General features: G+C 50.8%; 1 protein-coding gene across 4 annotated transcripts; it reads right to left on the minus strand.

The window, feature by feature from the left end:
* On the minus strand, positions 1,355 to 24,224 carry ZFYVE27 (zinc finger FYVE-type containing 27). Of its 4 annotated transcripts, none has more exons than XM_018041488.1 (13): positions 24,153 to 24,224; positions 22,098 to 22,295; positions 17,591 to 17,661; positions 15,684 to 15,870; positions 12,810 to 12,905; positions 11,696 to 11,808; positions 10,886 to 11,025; positions 10,234 to 10,305; positions 9,034 to 9,054; positions 8,737 to 8,881; positions 4,401 to 4,447; positions 4,028 to 4,109; positions 1,355 to 2,969 (listed from the first exon to the last, which is right to left on the minus strand). In XM_018041488.1, the coding sequence occupies exons 2-13, from the start codon at positions 22,292 to 22,294 to the stop codon at positions 2,905 to 2,907; spliced, it is 1,236 nt and encodes a 411-aa protein (XP_017896977.1). In that variant the 5' UTR covers position 22,295; positions 24,153 to 24,224; the 3' UTR covers positions 1,355 to 2,904. The 4 variants fall into 4 exon arrangements, with proteins under 4 accessions (XP_017896977.1, XP_005698359.1, XP_005698360.1 ...); XM_005698302.3 differs by having other exon boundaries at positions 24,046 to 24,224; XM_013975137.2 differs by lacking the exon at positions 1,355 to 2,969 and adding an exon at positions 3,087 to 3,410 and having other exon boundaries at positions 24,046 to 24,224.

Consider the following 25,887-nt stretch of genomic DNA (forward strand, 5'->3'; position numbering starts at 1 on the left):
CAACCATATGGGATAAGAGACCACTCTCCACTCACTTTACAGATGAGGAAAGCAGCACAGACAGGCTTGGGGGCAAGCCTCTCCCTGTAGCAACTCACTCCAGCTTGGGTGCAGTCACTGTAGACCAGGGCCAAGTATGGGGCTGGCCCATCCAGCACCGGCCTTTACTGCCGCTGGGATGCTCCCTGGCTAGGGCACACCGCTCCGGCTCTGAGCCAAGCCCTCTGGCTTCATCCTCCAACGTGGTGGGGACCGGATGCTCACGTGGATGCAGCGTGGCTCCCGCAGTGAGGGGCTGGACTGGATTAACTCTGAGCATCCCTCCAAGTGACCAACCAGGCCACATGCCCTCCACGAGAAGAACTTCCTTCCTGGGCCTGTGCTACCACTCTGCTCTTTTGCTCAAGGACCCTATTTTCCACTCCTCCAGCATTTCCTCTGGACTACCAAGCTGCTGAAGCCACTTTGGTACTGAGCACTGTGAACATGCTCTTCTGTAAAAACTGCCGGAGCAAGGTTCTGGCTGCTTCCCTGCCTCTTGGGGCTCCTCGGGAGCTGCTGGGGCTCTCCCATACTAGGGGGAGGTCCCAGACCAAGGCCTCAGTGCAAGGACTCCCCAAGCATCACAGTCCAAGGTGCACATGCATGGGGTCATGAGGATGTGGCTGCAACCTGACCTTGACCCCAAGGCAGAGTCCCTCTGCCCCCCTCTTTACTGCCTCAGGCCTACGGTCTGGCAGACACCACTCTGCAAGATTCCATGCCAAACCTTTTGCAGCCACTATCCCTGAGCCTCAGTTTCTTCCCCTGTAAAATGGGAAGAAAAACAGAACCTACCTCATAGGGCCATCTTGAGGATTAAATGAAATAATGTGTATGAAGTGCCACTCAAGGTGCCTGGTGACCAGCAAACAAACACCCCCCCCCCCAACCCCCTACCCTCAGAGCACTGCTCCCACTTCCCACCTCACAGCCAATCCTCTTTCTGGCTGGTTCTCAGCTTCCCCTGGAGCTGATCCTTTCCTGCTTTCTCAGAGGGATTAGCTAAAATCTTTCCATTCTAAACCCTGCGTGGCTTAGCATTTACTGAGTCCTGGTCCTAACCCCAAGCCCTGGCCCTCACAATGTGGTCACAAGACGGCGCCTCATGTCAATCCGACAGGCATCTCGCTGAGCGCCTCCTGCGCAAGGCACAGCTTTCCTCCAACCCCAGCTCACACACGACCTCAGCCTCCGTGGCCCCTCCGCCCAGTCCTGAAGACACAGCCCAGGTCTGCAAATCTGGCCAGCACTGTGGGGCACCTGGCTCTCTAGTCTCAGGGAGAAGGGGCAGGCAAGGACCAGAACAAAAACATAGGAAGCTTGAGGCCTTTTTATTGACAATTCTCCATATACAGACATCCTTGTAGTTCCTCTCCAATGTAAATAAAGCATGAGCACTTAACTCATATCTCAACAGGACCAAGGAACTTGAGGAAGGGGGTCTACCAAGGCCTGCCTGGCTCCCCAGGGACTTGCCCCTCTGGGCCTGGGGCAGGCCCCTGGCTCCTAGACTGGCTGGCCGGGAAAGAAAGCTGGCCTAGGATGAGCCCTGACCCCCAGCCTGCCTCCTCACGTCCCAGCTGAGAGTATAGAAATGTCTCCACCTCCCAAGCTCTGAGCTCCAGGCAGCCCATGAGTCCAGGGGAGCTCCCTAGGGCAGGGGAGAGGCCCCATCTTCCTGATCCCATTCCCTGTGCCCCATGTTCCCGGGAATCATGCAATAAATAAATAAATACTTCAAAAAGGCAGGGAAGTTCCTGGGGAAGGAAGGGGTGCCTGAGCCCGCTCATGGCTTAGGAAGAGACACTGAGCCCTTGAGAGTCCAGGGTGAACACAAAACTGTTGCCAACGGGATGCGCACCCCAGGTGGCCTTATCCCGTAACTGAGGCTGTCCTACTATAGATCAGCCCTGGAATCTGAGACCAGCCTAGCAAGACCCCACACTTCCCAGGCGCCCAGAGGTCAAGGGCTTCAGGACCTCTGCTGAGCTTACCTGGCCTCACACTCACTCCATGGGACGAGGGGCCAGTGAGGGAAGCTGTAGCTCTAGGCCAGAGGAGGGTGGCCAAGGCTCTGAACACGGGGAGCAAGAGTGACTGAGTGCCCAGCATCTTCCCGGCAGAGCTGAAAACACTAGGCTAACATGTGGGCTGAGAGTCTGTAAGCCAGGGTCCTGCAGGGTGGCGCTGAGAGTCTGTAAGCCAGGGTCCTACAGGCTGGGGCTGAGGCCCTCTGAGCTGCTGCGGCTCCCCGTGTTTTGCTCTGCTTAATACTGAAGGGTTCTGCCAGGCCCTCCTCTGAGAGAATCGGGGAACTCTGACCTTGTTTCTAGAAGTACTTTTGATCTTGATAGTCCTGGCCGTGCCCTCTGGCAGGGAAATGATGAGCTCCTGGCGCCTGCAGGAACACTCAAACAGCAGAACTGGGACACAGTGCAAGCCCTTCTGCAGGCTCTGGGAGGACAAGGGCCTGGCCCAGTACCCAGCGGGGGAAGAAGCGCTTTTTCTGATCTCTGACCTCCGGCCTCAGAGAACTCCCAGGCATGCAGAGATGCCCAGAAGACCAGTCCAGATCAGGCCTGGCTCACTGCTGCCCTCTAACTTCTATTTCCCGCCCAGCCCTGAGTTCCCTAACACCCAGATCAGAGCAGGGCAAACACGCCAGTCCTGGTCGGGACGCAACCACTACTGGCCATCCGCAGGAGTGGAGGACCGCTCCAGAACCCAGATGTAGACGGTGGGGGCAGGGAGGGGAAGCCTACCTAGCATTCAGACCACATCTGCCCAAGGCTAAGGATGGGGAGAGCAGGGTCCACTGGTGGCCCCGGGGACAGGCGGCCTCTTGGACCCTGGCCCCTCTTCTCACTTGCTCAAGGTCTGGTTACACGAGGCACACACAAACACAGTCTCTCTCTGGGCTTCGGGGGCTGAAAAGGAGGAAGAACTTGGTGAGATGCTTCCTCATGCCCTCTGGCTCATTGCCCCTCCAACTGGAACCACCTCCCCACCCCACCCCACCCCACCCCACCCCACCCCAAGCCACACACAGACCACCCTCCCCCAGCCTACAAGCTCACTGTCCCAGCTCACGCACTTGCCCTCAGAGACTTCTCTTTCCACGGGACCTGGGGGTTCCGGGAGTGACCATGCCAAAAGCAAGCCTCTCCCAGATGTTCTATGCGTTAAGACATTATTTTGGCACCAAAAGAATAACTTTTAAAATGCTTTTTAAAATAAAATACCAGGAGAAAATTTTCCAAAATGTTTTAACAGTGGTTATTATCTCTGGGTGGTAAGATTACAAGATTATTTTTCTCTTCCTTCTTCTTCTGTATAGTAATTTCCAAATCTTCTAGAATAAGCATATACTAGCATGACCAGAAGAATGAAAAAATAAAGACGTTCAATTTAACATTGTAACACAGTACAAAGCAGTCTGTAATACATGCTCCCTTTTTTTTAAGCACATGCATATGAATTTATCCCATGTGTGACGGCATTAATGACCCAGACGGGTCCACGCCTAACAATTCTTTTTGAGAGAGATTAGGCATGTCTTCCTTTCTTTGGTTTTTTTGTTTTGTTTACAATGAGTATGTATGGCTTTTATAGAAGGAAAAGAAACTATGCTTTTTATTTCATTAAAAACACTGCCAAGGCAATGGGAAAGAGACTGGGACTGAGGACTGTGGTCTCCCTGGGGAAGGCAGGCGTGGAGCTGGGGGGCCAGGGGAGGCTGCTCATGCTCTGTCTACTAACTGCAGTGAAGTGGTCACGGGCATTCACTACTGGACTTCATAATTCAGATACATTATATACATATGCTCTTGTCCATGCAGCAAATATTTCCATTTTTCCTTCTTTAATGGGAGATGGAGGAAACCCCGAGTTCCCTGGACCTCTCACTGACCCTGGCTCCTTCCCACATGCCGCACCCCTCTTAGAAGAGGGAGGCGGACCCCGACCCCCAGCCTGCACCACTCACCTGTGGCCCCCATGGAGGACCTGGGCACCTTGAAGGAGCAGCACCGAGAGCAGAAGCTGTTCCCACAGTTACTGCAGTTCCGCTGCGGATGAGAACCAAGGTCAGTCTCTGATTCCCACCCCCAGACACTGGGGACAACCACACGAGCAGGGCAGTGCCTGAGCAGGGCAGGACTGAGACCAGAAGGGACATCCCACAGGAAGGCTGGCGAAGGTGGGGACACAAGGGAGGGGAGACCTGCTCCTTCGAGTAACCGTCGTACCAGACCCCAGGCCTAACGTGGCCCAGGGAGTCAGACTTCATCTGTGACATGGCACTACGCCCCTGCATCTTGTCCCAAGTTCCCAGCAAACGCACCCTCGAGGAGACTTACCCTCTTCTTCAGCACTGAGAAGGTGGCCGAGCAGCCCGTACAGCTCCCTGAGAAACAGAGGCAGCAGCTCAGCTCTGACCCAGCCCAGACGTCTCAACTCTCACCTGCTCCAGGGTCCTCTACATGGGAACACCAAGGGCACCAGCCCAGCCCAGCTCCTTGGCTGGCAGCCGAGAGCAAAGTCCACAGCCAGAAGGAGAGGTTCAAACCAGGAAGGAAAAACCACTGTCCCAGACTACCCAGAGCTGCCGTCCCTGCTCCCACCCGGGGTTTAGAGACCTCCACCCCCACCTGCCGGTCCAGCCCAAATAGAAGAGCAGCCAGCAGAACCTCCCCCTGAAATGACACCAAGGTGGGAGGGACTCGACAACAGGCATCGCTCCGATGATCTCAGATGAAACTCGCCTGACACGACCCCTCCCAAAGTATCTCCTTACAAACACTCTGCCCACAGCTAGAGGGAGAAACGCCTCCTGAACACCAGACTCCTGCTTCCTGTCATCTGAAGATTCCAGGACAGAAGTTCAGAACCAAGTGCCAACCAAGAAGCCTCACAGGGCAAGAGGTGCAGGCATGTGTGTGGTGGGCAGGCCCGGGTGGATACCGCCAGGGGAAGAGATCCTGCCGAAGCTACCAGATACAACAGGACCACGAGGTTTCAGACCAGGTTTTAAACAGAAGAAGCAACCGCAGCTTAGAAAACAGCTGGGAGGAGGCAACGGGGCTGCAAGAAGAGATGAAGATGGGCAAGAGAGGACTGATCATTCTTTTTTCTTTTCCCCTTTCTTGGCCACATCACATGGCATGCAGGATCCTAGTTCCCTGTTCAGGAACTGAACCCGTGTCCCTGCAATGGAAGTGTGGGCCCTAACCACTGGACCATCAGGGAACTCCCCCGATCATTCCTTCAGATACTACATCAAGGCAAAGGGACTTAACAGAAGCTGTGCTTGCTACCCACCCATGCTTGCAGCAAAATTAAAGGGAAAGGTAGGCTGCGAAATGACACAGTCTGATGAGGGTGTACACACAGCCGAAAGAAAAAACCCAGAAGCACGGAGGAGAGGAAAGGCCATGCTGGGCCCTTGTGACTTCCAACAAGCTCCTGAAGCAGAAACTGATGAGAACAAGGAAGTCCCAAGGGTGCCGCCAGAAATACTGACCACGATTCAGCGCAGAAATCTCCGTGCAGATGGGGGTCACTGAGCCAGGGGAGAAAAGGCCGGGGTCCACACGAGGTGAGAGGGCGCTCACAAAAGGGCACCAGAGAGCCCAGCCAAAGGCTGTGGGAGGGAAGGGGGCTGGGCTGGGTCCGGGAAAGCCCTAACTGAAGGACATTTCTACAACTTGGGGCCTGAAGGCCCCCGATGATCCGATCAGAGCAATTACTAGGTTCAGGGCACAAGGCTGGGCTTCCAGGACTGTCTGGCCAGGTACAGAGCACCAAGCCTCACCTTCACACAAAGGCCCAAAGAGATATGGGCTGTCCAGCCAGAGTCCCCCATAGCTCCACTAAATGGGGACACACTGCCTACATTGGAGGACAGGGGACCCAGCTAGAGCAGGGAGAAAGCTGACACCAGTGGGTGTAAAGCAGATGCTGTTGCTGTCAGTCAGCTCACCACCGAGGCAGAGCAAAGGACACAGAAGAACACGGCACACCGCCAGCGGCTGGCGCCACCCCAGGAAACAGGCTGCTCTGGGACTCTGCTCCCAACACGAAAAATCAGGGCAAGGCAGCCCACCTCCGCCTCTCCTCAGCAAGCAGCATGGGCCGGGAGGAAAGCGCTGGGTCACAGACTGACACTCTGGCCCCTCTCAACTGTAAGGAGTACCAGGGCCAAGCACCCCAAGGCAGTCACGTGGGCTAACGAAACAGCCACGCACCACACGGGGCTGAGGCCAGGGCCGGTTCTGCGTGCTGACGCCGGCTCAGGCAGGCGTGTAGAGGAGAGCACCCCTATTCCTTGCCAAGACCTACCAGCTCTTCCTGCCTGCTTTCAGCAGAGGCCCTGACTCATCATGTGAGGATGCTGCAGGGGCAGAGAGAGCCTGAGACCACTGCCAGGGCGACGGCCACAGAGCCTCTAGGACAGAGGGGGCTCTTCCCGGTAGGACTGCCCCACTTGGAGGCCACAGAGCGGCTCACGAGCAGCCTGCCCTCCTCACTCCTCCCGTGGACCCCCTCCATCCACCGGCAGCCAAAAGAGAACGGCCCCCAGAGCAGCTCACTCACTCAGCCCTTCAGGACGCAGACCCCAGGACAGAGCTGCCGTACCTGCCCTCACAGCCAAGAGCCCGACGACGTCTCAAGGGAGGGCCAGCAAGCAGTCCTAAGAGTGGAGGGCTAAGGGGGCTTAGGAGAATAATTGTATGCTGGCTTCGCCACCCTCGTGGGAACCTGACAAGGCTTCACCCATCTCCGTAGGGATTATCTGAACCAAAAGCCAAATACAGAAATGGGATGGGCATAAAACTGGGGCACTTCAGACACCAGGGCCAAGGGAAGATGGCGAGCTAGAAAGAATGCGGGAGTGAGATCAGATAAGGTGGGTCTGAGTTACAGCTCAACCGTGTACTGGCTAAAGACTGGCCAAGCCACTCTTTTCAACCTCAGGTACCTCACCTATAAAATGGAAACATCTAAGGGGCTTTATTTAAAACTCACAAATATAAAAGTATAGTTTGCCAGAACAAGAGTATTAAGTCTGGGGCAATGTCATCTGGGACTTCTGAAACCTGGCTGCTTCTAAGGACTAAGTGAGACGGCGTATGTGAAAGCGCACTGGACGCAGAGCAATCGGCAGCATTCGGCAACAATCACAAATAAAAGGAAGGGATCCTGAAAGCCTGGAGGCATTCGCAGAGCAGAAAGAAACAGGGTGTCCCAGGATGTCTACCGCTCGGGAAACAACTGCCCTGGTCGCTGCGAGAGCAGGAAGGCAGGCCCTGGAGCGCCCAGGTCAAATACCTCACGATAAACCCCACGGGCTTCCTCAGGACTCTCTCCCACCAGATCTCATGGCACACCCAGCCCACCCTCCTCCCTGTCTGCTGACAGCAGGCAGAAGCCAGGCTCTGCTCCAGGACCAGGGAGAGCCCTGAGCCCCCGGTTCTCCAGGCTCTAGCTATAGCTTCATCCGGCTTGGCTCCCGCTCTCCTGATCAGAGCCAGGCTTCCAAGCTGGTTAATCAGCTCAGTTATGTCTGATTCTTTGCAACTTCATGGACCAGAGCCCTCCGGGCTCCTCTGTCCACAGGATTTCCCAGGCAAGAATCTTGGAGTGGGTTGCCACTTCCTTCTCCAGGGGACTCTCAAACCTGGGTCTCCTGCATTGCAGACAGATTCTTCACCATCTGTGCCACCAGGGAAGTCCCTCCAAACTGTGAGGACAATCAAGTCCACCTTTCTCCAAGGTCACATTCTTGGTGTGTATAAGGTCAGTATAATGAGGACTGGCCAATCTACGGACTTGGCTGGGGAGAAGGGGAGCCGGGGCTCTATCATCCCCAGAAGACAGTGTTTCCTTCCATTTGCTTCCAATCAGACTGGAAAGATCCAGACAAGTGCCTAGGCACCTGAGGGAAAGACCAGGGCCTCCCGTGATAACAGCGCCCCTTATGAAGCCCTTACTATGAACCAGCCAGCAATGTGCCAGCACTTCATAAGCATTATCTCTTTTGAGACCTACAGCAACCCTGTGAGGTAAGAACTTGTACTATTCTTTTCAGTCATTGTTTATTCGCTGTCACGTCCGACTCTTTGCAACCCCATGGACTACAGCATACCAGACTTCCCCGTCCTTCACCATTTCCCAGAGTTTGCTAACATTCATGTCCACTGAGTTGGTGATGCCACCCAACCATCTCATTCCCTGCCACCCCCTTCTTTTGCCTTCAACCTTTTCCAGCATCAGGGTCTTTTCTAATAAGTCGGCTCTTTGCATCAGGTGGCCAAAGTATTGGAGCTTCAGCGTCAGTCCCCTTTTACAGCAGGAAAGCTGAGGCATGGGGAAGTTAAATAATTTGCTTAAGGCCACCTGGCAGCACTGGGGTTTACCTAGACACTCAGACTCCTCACTCAACCAGCACGCTCCACAGCCCGCCGTGGCTCTACTGCCCCGTGGTCCCAGAGGAGCGCTTCCAGAACTGAACTCATCTTCCCACAAGAAGTAATGAGGACAGAGACACGAGAAGGAGCCCACGCTCCCTCCCTCGCAGCCCCGCTGTGCCTGTGCCACCTCCCTAGGGTGCCATGGACACAGCCCTACTCCTCAGAACACAGCACCTCTGCCCCGTGGCCAGGACACCTCCAACAAGCCCGCCCCCAGCCATACCAAAGTTGTTGGTCGGGTACCGCTTGCGGAGCCGCTCAGTGAGCCGCGACACCTTGCTGCGCAGCACCTCGTTCTTGCTCAGGAAGCCGTTGTCCTGCAGGACCAGCTCGTCCTCTGCCGGGCACGGGGCCCCCTCGTCATCCTCCTGCGGGAACAGCTCCTTCCAGTCCTGTCCCCTCGTGACAGGGCTCTGGGACCTGCATGTGTGGCGAACCCCGCGAGGCATGGCGACCTCGGCTCAGCCACCCATCCTCAACCCCCTCGGCCCCTGCCCACCTCACCAAGGCTCCTACTTACCAGCACCACCAAGTGGGTCTCCTGCCTCCCAAGGTGCAGGGGAGAAGAAAAGAAAACAGAGAGAAGATAGCAAGAAGGAAGCTGCCGGGAGGGGATCCCCAAGCGAGAGGAAGCACGGGAATGCTACTACACTGACTCTGGGCACGTACTGAAGGGCGATGTTAACAGAGACCCCGTCAAGGATCCCAACATCAGTCAGCTGGGGAGAAGCTGCGTACTCAAGAGTCACGACTTAGGAGTCCACAGTCGCACATTCAGGTTTTGGAGAAACCTCAGCAGTAGAAAATGGAAACGTCCACGCAGATGTGGCTACAGTAACAGCAGACAGCTGAAAACCGTAGGCCTGGAGCAAACTCCCGAGACCTCCATTTCCTGTATCCCCCACTTTACAAGAGTCATAAAAAGAAGTGAATTCCTACTGTTTAAGAAAAGCCATAGAGCAAACATGACACTAAATGGCAAACGCTGCCAGGACTCAGTGACCGGGGATGACAGGAACTGGTGGGGATAGTGTGACTTCTCTGAAGCAGACAGTGTCTCCTCAGCTACACTGACCGCTGCAGACTCAGGGCTCCCAGAGCTGCTGAGTTTTTAGAAAAACTGAAAAATCCAGAGTTTTTACTATAGTCTCTCCAATTTTTAAATATCGGCTAAAAAATTAAAGCTTTGCATGCCAAATAAAACACTTCTACAAACTACCAGTGTGAACCATTGTCCTAAAACCAGGCAGACTGTTGAACTTTCTCCAACCCAGCACTTGGCCATGCAACTGCTTTCTCCAGCCTCCCATTCTCACCCCTCAAAGGGACATCTGACGGACCTCATCCTTCAGAAGAGCAGGCAGAGACCGGGATGATGCCCTCCTCTAACTCTGCCTTCCCCACATCAAAGGCGCCAGGCCCACAGTCTCCAGTCAAGACAGTAAACGACCCACCTCCCCTAGCAGGGCGTTTCCCAGAGGCCTCCAGAGCCACCCCCGCCCTGGGCACCCAGGACAGACGCCAAGGTCAGCAAGAGGACGGGCAGAGGTTCAGTGGCATCCTTTCAACCAGTGAGTCTGAGCGCAGGGCACATTTTACCCTCTCACTTGGATACAAGAGAACTCTAAAAACCCAGACTTGGAATGTGAGAGGCCACATGGCTCCAGGACCACCCAACTTCTGACCTGGTCAGCTGGGGGTGCCGGGGAAGGCCACCCACCTCAATCGCATCTTTAAACTCCTCGTCGGGCTCGGCCTCCTCCGCCTCCTCCACACTGCCTGGCGTGAGGTCCTGGGAAGAGAGATCCTTCAACGGTCAGAGCAATGACAGCCCTGCCCCCAGGGGAGAGGCCGCCTCCCCAGAGCCAACACCCAGGTTTCTCAAAACAGCAGTTCATGCCTCAGAGGAAACGGCACACCTGCGGCAAGAAGGAAGTCAGGGGAAAGAGAGCGGTCTCCAACCGAGCGGGACAGAGAGGGACCACGGCCACGAAAGGACCGACGCTGGCTGCAGAGCATGGTGCTTCGGAGCAGGAGCTCTGGAGCCACGGGGCGGGGTCTAACTCCCGACCCCGCCGACTGCGGACAGCCACTCTGTGCCTCGGCCTTCTCTGCTGCAAGGAGAGTAACCTCATTCTCAGAAACATCCTGCACCTCCTGGGTCTATAAAGTATCTGAACAGCAGAGTAAACACTCAATAAAGCATAGCACAGCCCTTGTTACCACAGTTATTACTATTAAGCACTTCAGAGGAGGCGGGCCTGGGAAGGAGGAGGCCAGCCCAGGAGCTATACAGTATGAACAGGCTGGTAACAGGGAGGCCAGGCAGCCTGCCCACACCAGACTCTGCCCAGGCGGTTAGGGGTGCTCACCTCTGTGGGCGTGGGTGCAGGAGTGCAGTCCGCCAGAGCGCCCTTCCCCCCAGCATCTGACGGTGGCGGGCTCTCAAAGGCACTCTCTTCCTGCTTGGGGTTCATCCGCCGCTGCAGAGATGCCCTATACTCAGACACCACTGCCCAGGGTGAGGAGAATGGGGCGGGAGGCAGAAACAGGATAGAATGAGTGGTGTTCTGGGGATACCCACCACTGCACCCGGCTGCCTCCTCCGGCACCCACTCTCTGGTACAGGAAACAGTCACCCTCCGAAGTCTGAACGAGTTACCTAACCTAAGCCTCATAAACAAGACAGATGTACCAATAGCTACCCCAGGAGATTGTTAGAGAGATTAAATGCAGTAAGTGCCCGATAAATCATGGCTTCTATAATTAATTTCCAACCACAGGGAAGAGAACAAGCATAGCAATCACCCAAACATATGTACAGGCCCAGGCATCTGCGACTCAAGGCCTCTCCAGACTGCCTTACTGCTTCAGAAACCAGACGGCAGACGGGTACTCTGGGATCACACAGAGACGAGGCAGTGATTCCTAGGGGACTGCACCCTGGAGGTGGGTGGCAGCACTGGGAAAACATCCCTCCCTCGTCTCCCAAAAGCCACCATATCACATGGGCAGCGATTCATCTGCCTAGGGAAGGGAAAGGGACCCCTAGTAGCAGCCTCCCCTGGATCCCACCTCCCTCTCCAAGGCAGGACCCTGGTGTGGTGCTGCCCCCTGGTGGCAGGCACAGCAAACACATGATCAGCCCAGCCCCCATCTCTGCCCGGTTCTCCAGGGCTTACCTCGGAAGAACTCCACATTCCCCAGAAAGAGTGTGCTGTTTAAAAGGGCAAGGACCCAGCACAGAGGCAGCAGGTACAGCATGCAAACCGTGCCCAGAAGAGCCCCATAGAACCTGGACCAACAGAGAGGAACCACAGGATCAGAAATTCATAAGATCAGAAGGAAACTGGTTTAGGGCATACCCACAGGGGAGTCTGGGCAAGAAGTAGCTCTGGGAACAGTTAATATGCGGACAAGATCTGCTAGTCAAACGGGGGAACATAAAGTGAGGAGAAAGAATTAACAGCCACCAACAGACCACAACTGACACGTAGAGGCTGCAGTGGTGGCTGAGGATAGGGCCACCTAAGTAGGTTTAACACACGTCACTCTTCAGGATCTAGACTCTGAAGTCTGGAATAACACAGATATGGAGCCGGTACCATGGAGAGCACTGAGCACAGTGTCTGGCACCAGGAGAAGCTAAACAAGCACTAGTCGTCGTGAGTATCACACACGAAGGGCCTCAAAAACATTCATTTCACTTGATCCAACAGTTCCATCCTAGAATTTATTTTACGAAAAAAAGTTTCAAAAGACTAAAGTTAAACCCATAAAATGTGCACTACAGGGTTAGTAATTAAAAGTAGAAACTTGACTAAATACACAACAGGATGTATAATATATAATTTCATAAATTACAGTATAATCACTATCTATATCGGTGTGGTATTACAAGTAATTCCAAAAGCTATGTAGCACCATGGAAAACCAATTATATAGTACAATAAGTGGGAAAAAAAAAAAAGAGTCTCACCTACACTCTGAGCTATAGACAGCACGTGCCTATGACAAACTCTAGCAGGCAATCCAAACGTGAGATCAGCTGCTATACCAGGCTGGGAGATTACACGGTTAGTTATTTTTCTATTATTAAAATATTTTGAGCATACTGCGCAAAGAAGGTGTTAAACCAAAGCAGGGCGTTAAAGCCCACAAGCCTACGTGCTGATCTGCACACAAGAGCCTAGAGGGCTCTTTTCCTCTGAGCTAGGGCGACAGGGCGCCTCTTAAGGCAGCGGTCTTTGCCTGGGGTCCTTGGGGCAGGGGCGGTGGGGACAGAGGGGCACTCACTGTGAGGACACAGCGGGGTTCTCCCAGTGCAGCACGCGGTAGGCAGCTTCGCAGGTGCAGCACAGGCGGCTCAGGAGGGCCTCCAGCTGGATCAAGCTGCAGACACAACACAGGGGGCTCACGCAAGCTGTGTACCCTGCCTCACCCACCCAGGAGGCCTAACAGAGCTCCAGGGCAGCAGAGCCCAGGGCTTCGCAGGCACAGCCACCTAGGTTCAGTCAGTCCCTTCACACCCCTCGCAGGGGTCAGGGAGTTCAGGGAAACTTCATACATCTCAGGCCCCTTCTTGGAAAACTTGCTGAGGTTCCTGCTTTGGTCTCTTCCTAGCTGTTGGTGTTGGGCCAGTTACTTAACTTTTTCAAGGATACAATTTTCCACTATACCATGAGGAGCAGGGTGCCACCTCCCAGATGCACTGGAGCTGTGAAGATGGATGGCAGGATGTACAGCAATGTGTCTCCACCTAGGGTTTCAGGTAGACTGACCTGGAGAGTTTTTTAAAATGGATCCCCCACCCTCATTAAGAGCAAAGAGAGCACACCTGTGCAACAAGCACCCAGACCTTGGTTTCTGAAGGGCTCCTTGGAAAAATGGCTGATTCTAGAGCAAGGCAGGGAATGCGGAAGATGAATTTGAACATTCTACTGTATCATAGGGCTTCCCTCATAGCTCAGTTGGTAAAGAATCTGCCTGCAACGCAGGAAACCCAGGTTCGTTCCCTGGGTCGGGAAGATCCCCTGTAGAAGGAAATGGCAACCCACTCCAGTACTCTTACCTGGAGAATCTCAGGGACAGAGGAGCCTGGCAGGCTACAGTTCATAGGGTCGCAAGAGTTGGACATGACTTAGCAACTAAACCACCACCACCACCACTGTATCATAAAATTAAAAAAGTGAAAGTTGCTGTCATGTCCGACTCTTTTCAACCCCACAGACTATACGGTCCATGGCATTCTCCTGGCTAGAATACTGTAATGGGTAGCCTTTCCCTTCTCCAGGCTATCTTCCTAACCCAGGGATTGAACCCAGGTCTCCCTCATTGCGGGTAGATTCTTTACTAGCTGAGCCACAAGGGAAGCCCAGGAATACTGGAGTGGGTAGCCTATCCCTTTGCCAACAGATCTTCTCGACCCAGGAATCAAACCAGGGTCTCCTGCATTGCAGGTGGATTCTTTATCAATTGAGCTATCAGGAAAGCCCAAACTGAGGACAAAATAAGATCAAAATTAATAATCATAGTAATGGATTATAACCCATTGAATAAAATTTTAAAATCCTGCATTCATATAGATAATAAGAAGGAAAAGCTCTTTCTTACAGAATGTCAGGTAATAATGACACTTAGGAAATCACCTATGCAACTATCACAGTAATAAACTGACGAAAGCAAGACCCAACAGTGGATTTCAATGTAGTGGGTGAATGTTTGATGAGGAACAAGATACTTAACGAAGTCTCAAAGTACCCCCACTCAGATTACTAACTCTAGAGGGTAAAATAAATAGTCACTTTACAGTGGAGAAACTTTCACCAAGGTAATCGAAGTTACTATCTCCCGTAACAGACAGTGACATCATGTACCTCTTGATATGATACAATGACAACATCACGTTTCTGCCAAAGATGCAAAACCTGAATCCAATCATGAAGAACCAAATTACCAAAAGAGAAGGGAAGTTCTACAAAATAATAAACTTGTCCTATTTTAAAATGTCAAGGTCATAAGAAAGACTAAGGAACTGTTCCAGGTCACAGGAGACTAAATGTCACGTAAGAGTCTGGACTGGAGCCCAGATCAGGAGAAATTTATATAAAAGACCTTATTAGTACAACTGGCAAAATTTGATCATGAACAATTATTAGATAATGGCACTAATGCTAATGTTATCAATGTTAAACTCCCAAAATCTGATGACAGGACTGTGAATATAGAAGAGAATGTCCTTGTTCTTAGAAAATATATACTGAAGTGTTTGGGGTAAATTGACAGGATGTCTGTAATTTACTTTCAAATGGTTCAAGAAGAAAAAAATTATGTCTTAGTGTAGGGAGATGGATGAAGCCACTGTGGCAAAATGTTAATAACTGTTCTATTTGGGTGAAGGGCAGATGAGAGTTCTTTGCACCATTCCTAGAACTCTTCCATAAGTTTAAAATCATTTCTAAGGAAAAAGGTTTTTTGAAAAACTGCAGATATGCAGCACCCCCGCCCCCACGGATACTTGACTCAAAATTTTTTCAGAGGAGCCTAGCCCTCCACTTGTTTATAATCTTTTTTTTTTTTGAGCTCCACAGATGTCTCTGCTGCCCAGAAAGAGATGAGAACCCCTGCTGTGTGTCACGGGAGCCACTGAAGCTGCTACAGTTGTTGTTTGCCAACAGTCTGAAGGTGCTTCCTCAGGAGCTCCAGCTCTGCCACATTTAGGAAGTTCCTCCACAGTGGAGCGACGATGACTAATACTTAACTGAACACTTGCTGGGCACCAGACGCCCATTAGTCTTCACAACCACCTAGGAGGTAGGCCTATACTTCTCCCATTTAACAGATGACAAACCTGAGTAACTTGCCCAGAGTCACACTGGAGGAGCTGGGATTTGAACCCAGGCAGTGGCTCATGCGAGCATGTGCTCAGCCAAGACCCTAAACTGCGGAATCAGCTAGATCTGGCTTCCCATCCCAGCTTGGTCACTTGTCTTTTTCCTCCTTCATCAATGGAGGTCAATCATAGTAGCCATCGCCCAGAACTCTAACAAAGACCAAAGAGAATACCATCCACGTTTTGCCTTACACGATGTCTGGTGCCCAGCAAGCACCCAGTGTGGTGGCAGCTGGTACCGTCACCATCCCTTACCCCCTGGCCCCTCTCATACTCACAAGCTCTTCACCTCAGCCACGGCCTCGGGGCGAGACAGGCGAACTCTCTGCAGGTCCTCCTGCCTCACGCTGTGGTACTTCCTCCTCACCAGCTCAGACTCGGGCAGCCGTGCCCGGCAAACCTCCTGAAGGTAGCCCAGCAGGGCGGGCACTGAGATCATCAGGGCACCCACTGAGTACCAGGCCCCTGTGGGAGCGACAACACTGCAGCTCAGCGGGCAGCGGTGCCAGGAGCCGCCACCCACCCAGATGGTGCTCCCTTGCCGCCGCCAGGCCTCTGCCCAAAAGAGCCCGCCCCAGACCACCTGGTATGAAACAGCATCTCCCCACTCACCCTCCAGCCTCGTTTTCCTCACAGAACTTACCACCACGAGGCAGACTACAGGCATGGCTGTTGGCCTCTCCATGAAGGTAGGCCCCGAGGGCTAGGACTTTCCCCATCTGGTCACTGCCATAGTCCCAGACCCTTTCAAAAATATTAAAAACCCCTCTAATAGCACACAGCACACCGTAGGCAGCTCGTGCCTGGGGTCTGGCCATGGGGAGCTCCCGATGTCTGACATTCTGACCTTTGGGTCACAGGGGCTGACTGGAAGCCTTCCACTGGCATTTAGAACACCACTGACCACTTTGGATCGAGAAATGGTGAGGCTAAAATAAAATCCAAGGAAGGAACTTCTTCCGTGTTAACATGGAAGCAAGCTAACAGAGCACTGGGTACAAAGTAATGAAGCATCTGTCACCTGAACTAATTTACTGTGGAAATAGATTCAGAAAAATCTAACAGCTTGAGAAGGATATCTAAGTTTCAGTGAGGCGGAAAAGCATCCTACTAAGACACAGAAGATGAGGTCTTATGTGAAATGGGTTTATTTTTCAACTCACTGAAACCACAGGCAGCAAAGGAGACACTTGAGAAATGGGAATTCAATAGAACAAAGGTATGAAGATAGGACCCAGCTCCTCAGAACATTCTATCCCAGGCCCTTCACTCATTTCCCTTGACAGGCTTGGCTTTTTCTGCAGCCATCTGCCAGTTCTGACCAAAAGGGCTGGGTCACAGCATGCCTTTTCATAAAAGGTCCCCAGGAGACATCACTACCCAGGACCCCTCCAGCTACCTACCTGTCCACACACCGATCTCAAAGGCTGCACGCTACAAACCCCTCACTGCTGCTGACTGCCTGGCAGACCCCACCAGGCTCACTTGCTGAGCCAGAGAAAGTCAACAGGCAAAAATGCCTCATCAGTTCACCTTCCTAGTACCTTCACCCCAGGTCGTGTCCTCAGAAAGCAAACTGGGAAAAGTTCAATGCATTTAGTCCAGAGGAAACAATAATAATAGCTATAACGTACTGGCTGCTTATTTTAACTGTGTTAAGTGTTATACATAGATTATCTCATACTTCACAACTACTCTCTGAGGAAAGCACTTCTATTATCCCCCTTCAGAGAAAATGAAATTTAGTCACTCAGTCATGTCCAACTCTTTGTGACCCCATGGACTGTAGCCTGCCAGGCTCCTCTGTTCACGAAATTCACCAGGCAAGAATAATACTGGAGTGGGCTGCCATTTCCTTCTCCAGGGGATCTTCCCAACCCAGGGACTGAACCCAGATCTCCTGCATTGCAGGCAGACTCTTTACTATTTGAGCCACAGGGAAGCCCCATTCAGAGATGAGTATGATTAGGCCTTAAGAGACAGGCTAAAGAACTTCTGATGTCACACCAGTGGCCCAGTCGGGATTCTAGCCCCAGGTGGGTCTCTCAGGAGCCTGTGTCCTGACATTGAGCAGACACAGAGGGAGGCTGACCCCACAGCAGGACAGGCGGCTCCCTCATACAGGGCCGATTCTCAGAATTCCTCTCCACCTTCATTCACAAAAAGCCCTGGAAGCAGTTCTTACCCTCGTTCAAGGTGAGGAACAAGATGTTGAGGCCCAGGCAGGTCAGCAAGGAACACAATGGCATCTCCCACCTGCAACACAAGGCTGAATATTGTCACCCTGTTTAACTAACTTATGTGCAGAGTATATCATGCAAAATGCCAGGCTGGATGGAGCACAAGCTGGAATCAAGATTGCTGGGAGAAATATCAATAACCTCAGATACGCAGATGACACCCTTATGGCAAAAAGTGGAGAAGAACTAAAGAGCCTCTTGATGAAAGTGAAAGAAGAGAGTGAAAAAGCTGGCTTTAAAACTCAACATTCAAAAAACTAAGATCAGGGCATCTGGTCCCATCACTTCATGGCAAAAACATGGGGAAACAATGAAAACAGTGACAGACTTTATTTTCTTGGGCTCCAAACAGCTAAGTTGCAGATGGTGACTGCAGTCATGAAATTAAAAGACACTTGCTCCTTGGAAGAAAAGCTATGACCAACCTAGACAGCATATTAAAAAGCAGAGACATTACTTTGCTGACAAAGGACGGTCTACTCAAACCTATGGTTTTTTCCAATAGTCACATATGGATGTGAGAGTTGGACCATAAAGAAGGCTGAGCGCTGAAGAATTGATGCTTCTGAACCATGGTGTTGGAGAAGACTCTTGAGAGTTCCTTGGACTGCAAGAAGATCAAATCAGTCCATCCTAAAGGAAATCAGTCCTGAATATTCATTGGAAGGACTGATGCTGAAGCTCCAATCCTTTGATCACCTAATGCAAAGAACTGACTCCTTAGAAAAGACCCTGATGCTGGGAAAGACTGAAGGCAGGAAGAGAAGGGGATGATAGAAAATGAGATGGTTGGATGGCATCACCAACTCTATGAACATGAGCAAGCTCCAGGAGTAGGCGATGGACAGGGAAGCCTGACATGCTGCAGTCCATGGGGTTGCAAAGAGTCGGACACGACTGAGCGACTGAACTGAACTGAGCCTGCGATACAGAGCATCCTGGTCACTGAAGGCGGCTGGCCCTCCAGCCAGGTCTCCCAAACCAGGAGCAAGAGCAGGCCCCGGAGCTGAGAGGTAACTCAGACAGTCAGCAAGAAATGAGAAGTGGGCAGGCGACCGGGAGAGAGACCTGAGGTCACACCCCAGGCCCCAGGGTGAGAAAAGGCAGCCTCTGGAAACCACAGGAGGAGGAAGAATTTATAAAATTATCTCCTAATGTTATAACTTTGTTTAACCTGTGTTGTGTAAGGTTTTATTCTCTTTAAGAGGTGTCAATGACATTCTTCTTTAAAGGTTTCCTTTATTCTTTGTATTTACTGAGACAGAGTTGGTATGCAATATATATATTTTTTTAATTTTAAAGGAACATATACCTACTGCACAAGATTGATCTAACATGAAAATTGAGTGAACAAATGTGAAGGATTTCTTTGATCATATCTGTGATTTTCTTTTCTTTCTGTGAGTTTTAAACATACATTAATTCCAAAGGAATGAAAATTATAAAGATTTCAATATATAAAAAATGAAGACAAACCAGGGTTGGCATTCTCTCAGCAAACATGCCCACAGTGAACTGGAACTCTCAGAACCAAATACAGACCTGGCTTCCACCACCACCAAATGGCAACGCAGAAGCCCCCAAAGACAGAGGAAAGAAAATCAGAGTCAGGGTACTGAGTTCAAGCAAATGCCGGTTAGCCTTGATAAAGAACATTTAATAGGATAAAGGGAGCACAGATGTAATAACAAAGCCACTGACACCTACATTCTGAAGAGCAGTGTCAGTGTATATAAGGTGAGCCCTCAGAGGAGAAAGTCAAATATAAAAATCAACAGCTAAGTTGCAATGCATTCTGAACTTCAATGCATGTTCTTTTGCTCTAATTGGGGTATTTCACAGTTACAAACTGAGGTTAACTAATTCACGAGCTGCTTTTATTTTTTAATGAGAGTTATGAGTAAGGGAGTGAAATAATCTCTCTCTGCCTTTGTCTAAAATTGCAAACACTCCAACTTACACCACCCTAATTAGACCTCAGACCCATCTACTGGCTCTATCAGAGCCAAAGCAAATTAAAAGTCAGGTCTAATAAAGCTCAACATTCAGAAAACAAAAAAAATAAAATAAAATAAAATAAAAAAATAAAAACAACAACAAAAAAAATAAAATAAAAGTCAGGCCTAAGGCCAATCCCATCTCAGAAATAAAAACATTACACAGCCACTGAGGTCACTTTCATTGAAAGCCTTTTTTTTTTTTTAATTAAAATACAAAAAGATGTTTGTTTTTCTTTTGGCCACACCGAGCAACATGTGGGATCTTAATTCCTCCACCCCCAGGGATTGAACCCACGCCTTCTGCAGTAGAAGTGCAGAGTCTTAACCAATGGACCACCAGGGAATTCCCCACTTCTTCCATTCTATCTGATGTGTCTTTATTGACACTCTATTCATGGAGACCCACTTACTGGAATAGCCGATCCCAGAAGAGAGAAGTCTTAAAAATCAACTGTGGCTCCAGGCTTCAGACCTCAAAGAATCTCAAGATTAGGTCCTTCTTCAAAGTCAAATCCTCTTTACTGAGAAAGAACAACCAAACACACAAACGAACCTGACAGCCACTTTCACAGACCAGTGCTTCATCTCCTAGCGGCTCAGAGACCACAAGCTCTTGGGAGCTTTTTAGGCCCAGTGCTCCTCCCCCATCCAACTTTATCAATCCCACCACATTCTCAGACTTGTAATTTCATAAAATGGAAAAATCCTAACACAGTAGTGCCAAGAAGTGCTAATAGACCTGTGCCAGAAAAGGAAAAGGGCAGGATATATATATATATATTTTTTTTTTTTTTAAAGGATATATTTAACTTTTGCACTTGGCGACAAAAAGGCAAAACACACATACATACACATGCTTGCGTGCACAGGTGCACACACGTACACACAGTAGAAACCATGAGACAGCACAGCCCTGTGAAGCCCACACACTCCCCTGAGGAAGACCATGGTTCATCTCAGCTAGCTGGTCATGATGGAATTACAAAGCCAGCCCCTTCTGACACCAACTCCCTACCCCTCATGTTGACAGCACAGTCATCTAAAAGTAGAGAACGTTGCTCTGGAACCCTGACAGCTCATTTCTAGGGATAATGCCATAAATTAAAGGAGTTCTGGGGCAAACAAGAAAGACTGGGGGCCTTGGACAGAGTTAAAAATAAAGCTCCAATTATTTCCAGACTGAGGTTAAAAATGAATACTCTGTAGCACCTCGAGAAATTAACCCAACTCTACTCACCCTGTCTCCAACCTGTCTCTCTCAGGCATCTGAGCTGGTTGAAGGTCTTTATTAGAATCTGATGAACTTCTCCCTAGAAATACACACATGTGCCTGCACAGCTTTACAGGCAGGTTCAAGAAAGTCAATGACACCTACAACGCCACGCACTGGCTCTAGATGAAGAATGACCGCTCTTTAGGACAAGCTGGTTTTATGTGACTCCCATTACCATGCAATATTAAGAACACATGACCTTTGAAAAAAAAATAAAAAACTTTCTTTTTTTAACTTGAACCTAATCCAACTTTTAAATTTAACCTCCAGTCTGCACCAGGAAGAAACATCAACCAGACAGATCTAGGTAGGAAATTCTCCAGCACACTCAGCTGAGCCTCCAGCACATCAGTGTCATGAAGAAGACCATTTCAACGAGAAAGATCTAAGGTACATAATAACTGCACAGAATGCATGGCCCTGGATTGGAGCCTGACTGGGGCAAAACAATAGTAGATGACATTCTTGGGGCAACTGAGGAAATCTGAATATGAACTGGGTATAGGGTGATATCAAGGAATCACACTGTTAACTTTGTTCAGTATGATGTTATTTTTTTTTTTTTTGGATGTTATTTTTTTTTAAGTCATTATTATTTAGAGACAAACCGAAGTGTTTTGGGAGCAGAATTGTATGTATCTGTAATTTTAAATACTTCAACAGAAGAAATAAAGAGAGCTGAAAGGAGAAAAAACTTACTGAAGATGAAAATCAAAGCAGAATAGGAACAAAAAAATTTGAGAGCCGTAATCCTAAAGGATTAGTGAAAATAGTACCTGTTTATTCATAGATACTTGTTTGTATCCTAACTTTAATATAAATTATGCTAATATTGGGAGAGAAGGAAAAAGAAAAAAGCATGCTTCAGATAGAAGGCCCAATGGTCAAGGCTAGGTAGCAGTCCTGGGATACGAGCTTATTCAGCCACAAAGAAGAAACTCTGGTGAAAGACCAGATGGTTGCCAGTGCCTGCCTCTCCTGGGTTGGGTCTGAGATAGGGGGTGGACCAAGAATAAGCCCAGAGGGCCAATGGACCCCCCAGAACTACTCCTCACCAGGGCAGAAAGGACAGCCTAGCCACTGCCTAAGTGGCCAGTGCAACTTAGGAAGTTTTGCCTTCCTAAAAGCAGGAAGGCAAAAGGCCCAGCAGGCTAGAGTACCTCTGAATAAAATCTGTACCTGAGCAAATACCGGACCCCATCGCCGGCGTCCTTCAGGGGTTCCAGGTAGACCTCCAGCCTCTTGTAGGACAGAACCAAGTTGAAGAGATCAAATGCCGGCGACCTGGTAGCAACAGGTAGAGACTCCAGGGTAGCCTCGGGGACGGTGCTGGGGCTCACCTCCGGTCCACAGCCCTCTCGCTCTGAGGTCTGCATCCTGTAATCATAAGAATTCCTGACATTTGCACTGCATTTCTAACGCCCAACACATTTCTACCTGCATTATTTCATGTGGTGCCATAAAAAACCTATAAGGTAGGCAGGGCTACAGACGGAAAGCCCATTTCACAGAGAAAGACATTCAGCAAGGCGAAGTGAATTACCCAGATAGAGCTGACTCCTGAAAACTTGGGTTTGAACTGCACGGATCCACTTATATACAGATTTTTTTTTAACAGTAAATACTACAGTTCTAAATGATCTGCAGTTGGTTGAATGGTGGATACCGAGGAATGGCAGAAGGGCCTACTGTAAGTCATACTCTGGTTTTTGACTTCGCAGTCAGCACCCAACCCCTGCATTGTTCAAGGGTCTGCTGCTGCTGCTGCTGCTGCGTCGCTTCAGTCGTGTCCAACTCTGTGCAACCCCATAGACGGCAGCCCACCAGGCTCCCCCGTCCCTGGGATTCTCCAGGCAAGAACACTGGAGTGGGTTGCCATTTCCTTCTCCAATGTGTGAAAGTGAAAAGTGAAAGTGAAGTCGCTCAGTCGTGTCCGATTCTTAGCAACGCCATGGACTGCAGCCTTCCAGGCTCCTCCGTCCATGGGATTTTCCAGGCAAGAGTACTGGAGAGGAGTGCCATTGCCTTCTCCGTGTTCAAGGGTCAACTGTATAAAATCCTGCTCCTCTGACTCTCCATCTACAGTGCTTTTCCTTCACAGATCAATCAAAAGTATAAGCCATAAAGACCAAACACACGTGGCTACCGGTCGGAGGCAGCCTGGGGTCTCAAGAGAAACGATGTCCTGAAATAATTTTCTTCCACTTTTTACCAAGTTAATTCCTATTCATCCTTCAGGTATCAGCTTAAGCATCACTCTCTGGCTCTGAGAAGTCTTTGCCAACATCCCCAGTCTGGACTGGGAGACCCTACCATGCTCACAACAGATCATATACTCACCCCTAACAGCACTTATCACACCAAAGCAAAACTCCGTGCTTTCTTCAGTCATCCCTCTTAACCTTGAGTTCCACAAGGTCAGAGACTGTCTTCCATTCATCACTGTTTATGCACACAGTGGGCATACAATAAATGCTCGCGGAATGAAGGAATCAACTGCTTATCCTCCAGGAACCCAGAGCTTTCTTCCGCCCGGCTTCAACCTCTAACCTTTCCCCCGCTCCCTTTAGTTACCAACAACTTCCTGTCCCAACCCCGCCGGTTACCCTCCTCCCCTTTTCCCCTCTTGAACCCCACGCGGCCATCATCACCTTCCACAACACTCCATTCCCTTCTCCCTTCTCGGATGCGGAGAGCCACAGGCGCTCTCATTCTCTTTCCTAATTTCAAGCTCTACCCAAACGCTAAGTAGTAAGCAAGGAGGCAGAACCTTGGCGCACAGCAACAATAGGGAGTCCAAGGGTAGGGGCTTCGATCTGGGACGGCGGGGGGAAGCAGGTGTTTGAAGGGGAGCGTGACAAAGGGGCCATCAGGAACCTGAAGTCCCTGCAGGCGGAGCTAGGACGAAAGGACCCAGGGCGGGCGCGAGGTAGGAGCACAGGAGGAGGTGAAGCACGTCTGCCCCGGCAGGGGCCGGGCCATCATCTCTGCAGGCCAGGGAGCCTGAAGCGGCCCAGAGGACCAAACCAGGGAAGGCCACACCTAAGGTCCCTGGGCCAGCAGGTGGTGGCCCCCGTGGCGTTCTGGCGGACGCACCAGGGTGGGGAGGGGGTGGCACCTCACTTACCCGGTCACTGAGTTGGTGGGGAAGGGGCGGGGACGGCCAGGAGGCACTTGATAGGGCCACTAGACCCCGGAGCGTTTCCTCAGGCCCGCCCCACCCCGAGGACGAACCTCTTCCCAAGGCCGCTCTGAAGTCGTAGGACTGAGAACCTCCTCCGCCTCCCCCGCCGCCGCCACCACTTCCGGGACGCGATTGCTCTGCGACGCCGAGCCCTGACGTCATCGCGTCCGCCCCGCCTCCGGCTCCGCTACCAGTGTAGCTCCGCCCACTGTGGGACAGGTGAGCTCCGGCATCCGCACTGCGCCTGCGTACTTTTTCTTCCCCGCCCGGGGTCCTGGCTTAACTCGTCTTCCCCGAGGTTCGCTAAACCCTGGGAGCTTGAGCGAGGGGATTCTGCCCGTCGTGTCCCCCGCGTCGCTTTAGATTCTAGCAGGGAACAGTTGGAGTGAAGATAATCTGAAGAATTTATGTCTGCATCCTCTCCCCACCAACTTTGGACTCCCTGTTGACCATGAGCTTACAAACGGCAGAAACCATACTCCTGCTTGCCCGATGCCTAGCAGAGAATGCAATTCTGTTCAGTGTTTCCTGAGTAGCTACTGTGTACAAGGTCCTGGGTAAGCCCTTCCCAATTCAACCCACTTCTCACTGTGTTGCCCAGTTAATCGCCCTTAAAGCTGCCTTTGCATCAATAATAACATTAGCCTTTATTTACGGAGGACTAACCAGGCGCCGGGTACTGGACTAAGCTCTTTATGTGCGTGCTTGCTAAGTCACTTCAGTCGTATCGGACTCTATGCGACCCTATGGTCTTTAGCACGCTAGGCTCCTCTGTTTAAGGGATTCTCCAGGCAAGAATACTAGAGTACCTTGCTGTTTCCTTCTGCAGGGGATTTTCCCAACCCAGGGACTGAACCCGCATCTCCTGCATTACTGCTGCTGCTGCTGCTACTGCTGCTAAGTTGCTTCAGTCGTGTCCGACTCTGTGAGACCCCATAGACAGCAGCCCACCAGGCTCCACTGTCCCTGGGATTTTCCAGGCAAGAGTATTGGAGTGGGTTGCCATTTCCTTCTCCAATGTATGCATGCATGCTAAGTCACTGTGAGACCCTATGGACAGCAGCCCACCAGGCTTCTTGGTCCACAGAATTCTCTAGGCAAGAACACTGGAGTGGGTTGCCATTTCCTTCTCCAATCCTGCATTACAGGCAGATTCTTTACCACTGAGGCATTAGGGAAGGCCCAGTCTTATCTAGTTCTCTTCCAACAACCCAATTATTAGGGTTATTGCCATTTCATAGATGAGGAATCTGAGATTTGTCAAGGAACTTCAGTGTCTCTCAGCGAGTATGCAACTGTGAGCTGGAATTTTAACCTCACAGGTCATCTGATCCTGCCCATCCCCCAACTATACCATCACCTCCTTAGTCTGTATTCACTGGCCTCATCCCCTGCTACTCCCTTCCCAGGCCTCTTCACTTCATCAGACTGAATTCCTCCACTGTTACCTTCAAGTACCCCTTGCACTCTGATCTTACATTGCTTGTGCTGTGCACTCAGGGAGGAATGCCTTTCTCCCACTTTTGGTTGGGTCCCAATCCAACCCATTCATCTAAGTGAAAAGTGAAAGTGTTCATCACTCAGTCAGTGTGAGACTCTTCCTCATCCTGTGCACGGTAGCCCGCCAGGCTCCTCTGTCCATGGAATTCACCAGGCAAGAATACTGGAGTGGGTAGCCATTCACTTCTCCAGGGAGATCTTCCAGACCAATGGACAGAACCTTCGTCTCCTGCATTGGCAGATGGATTCTTTACCATCTAAGCCATCAGAGAAGCCCATTCATCT

This window comes from Capra hircus, chromosome 26 (assembly GCF_001704415.2).
Source record: "Capra hircus breed San Clemente chromosome 26, ASM170441v1, whole genome shotgun sequence".
In the NCBI taxonomy this organism is placed as follows: domain Eukaryota; kingdom Metazoa; phylum Chordata; class Mammalia; order Artiodactyla; family Bovidae; genus Capra; species Capra hircus.

Bases quoted from the DNA above. Each gene is read 5' to 3' on its own strand.
- ZFYVE27 (XM_018041488.1), bottom strand. From the start codon at position 22,294: ATGCAGACCTCAGAGCGAGAGGGCTGTGGACCGGAGGTGAGCCCCAGC. The intron at 15,871-17,590 runs GTAAGAACTGCT...TCGCTCCCACAG, and splicing joins GTTCCTCACCTTGAACGAGG to GGGCCTGGTACTCAGTGGGT. The intron at 4,448-8,736 runs GTATGGCTGGGG...TCTGTTTCTCAG, and splicing joins GTACCCGACCAACAACTTTG to GGAGCTGTACGGGCTGCTCG.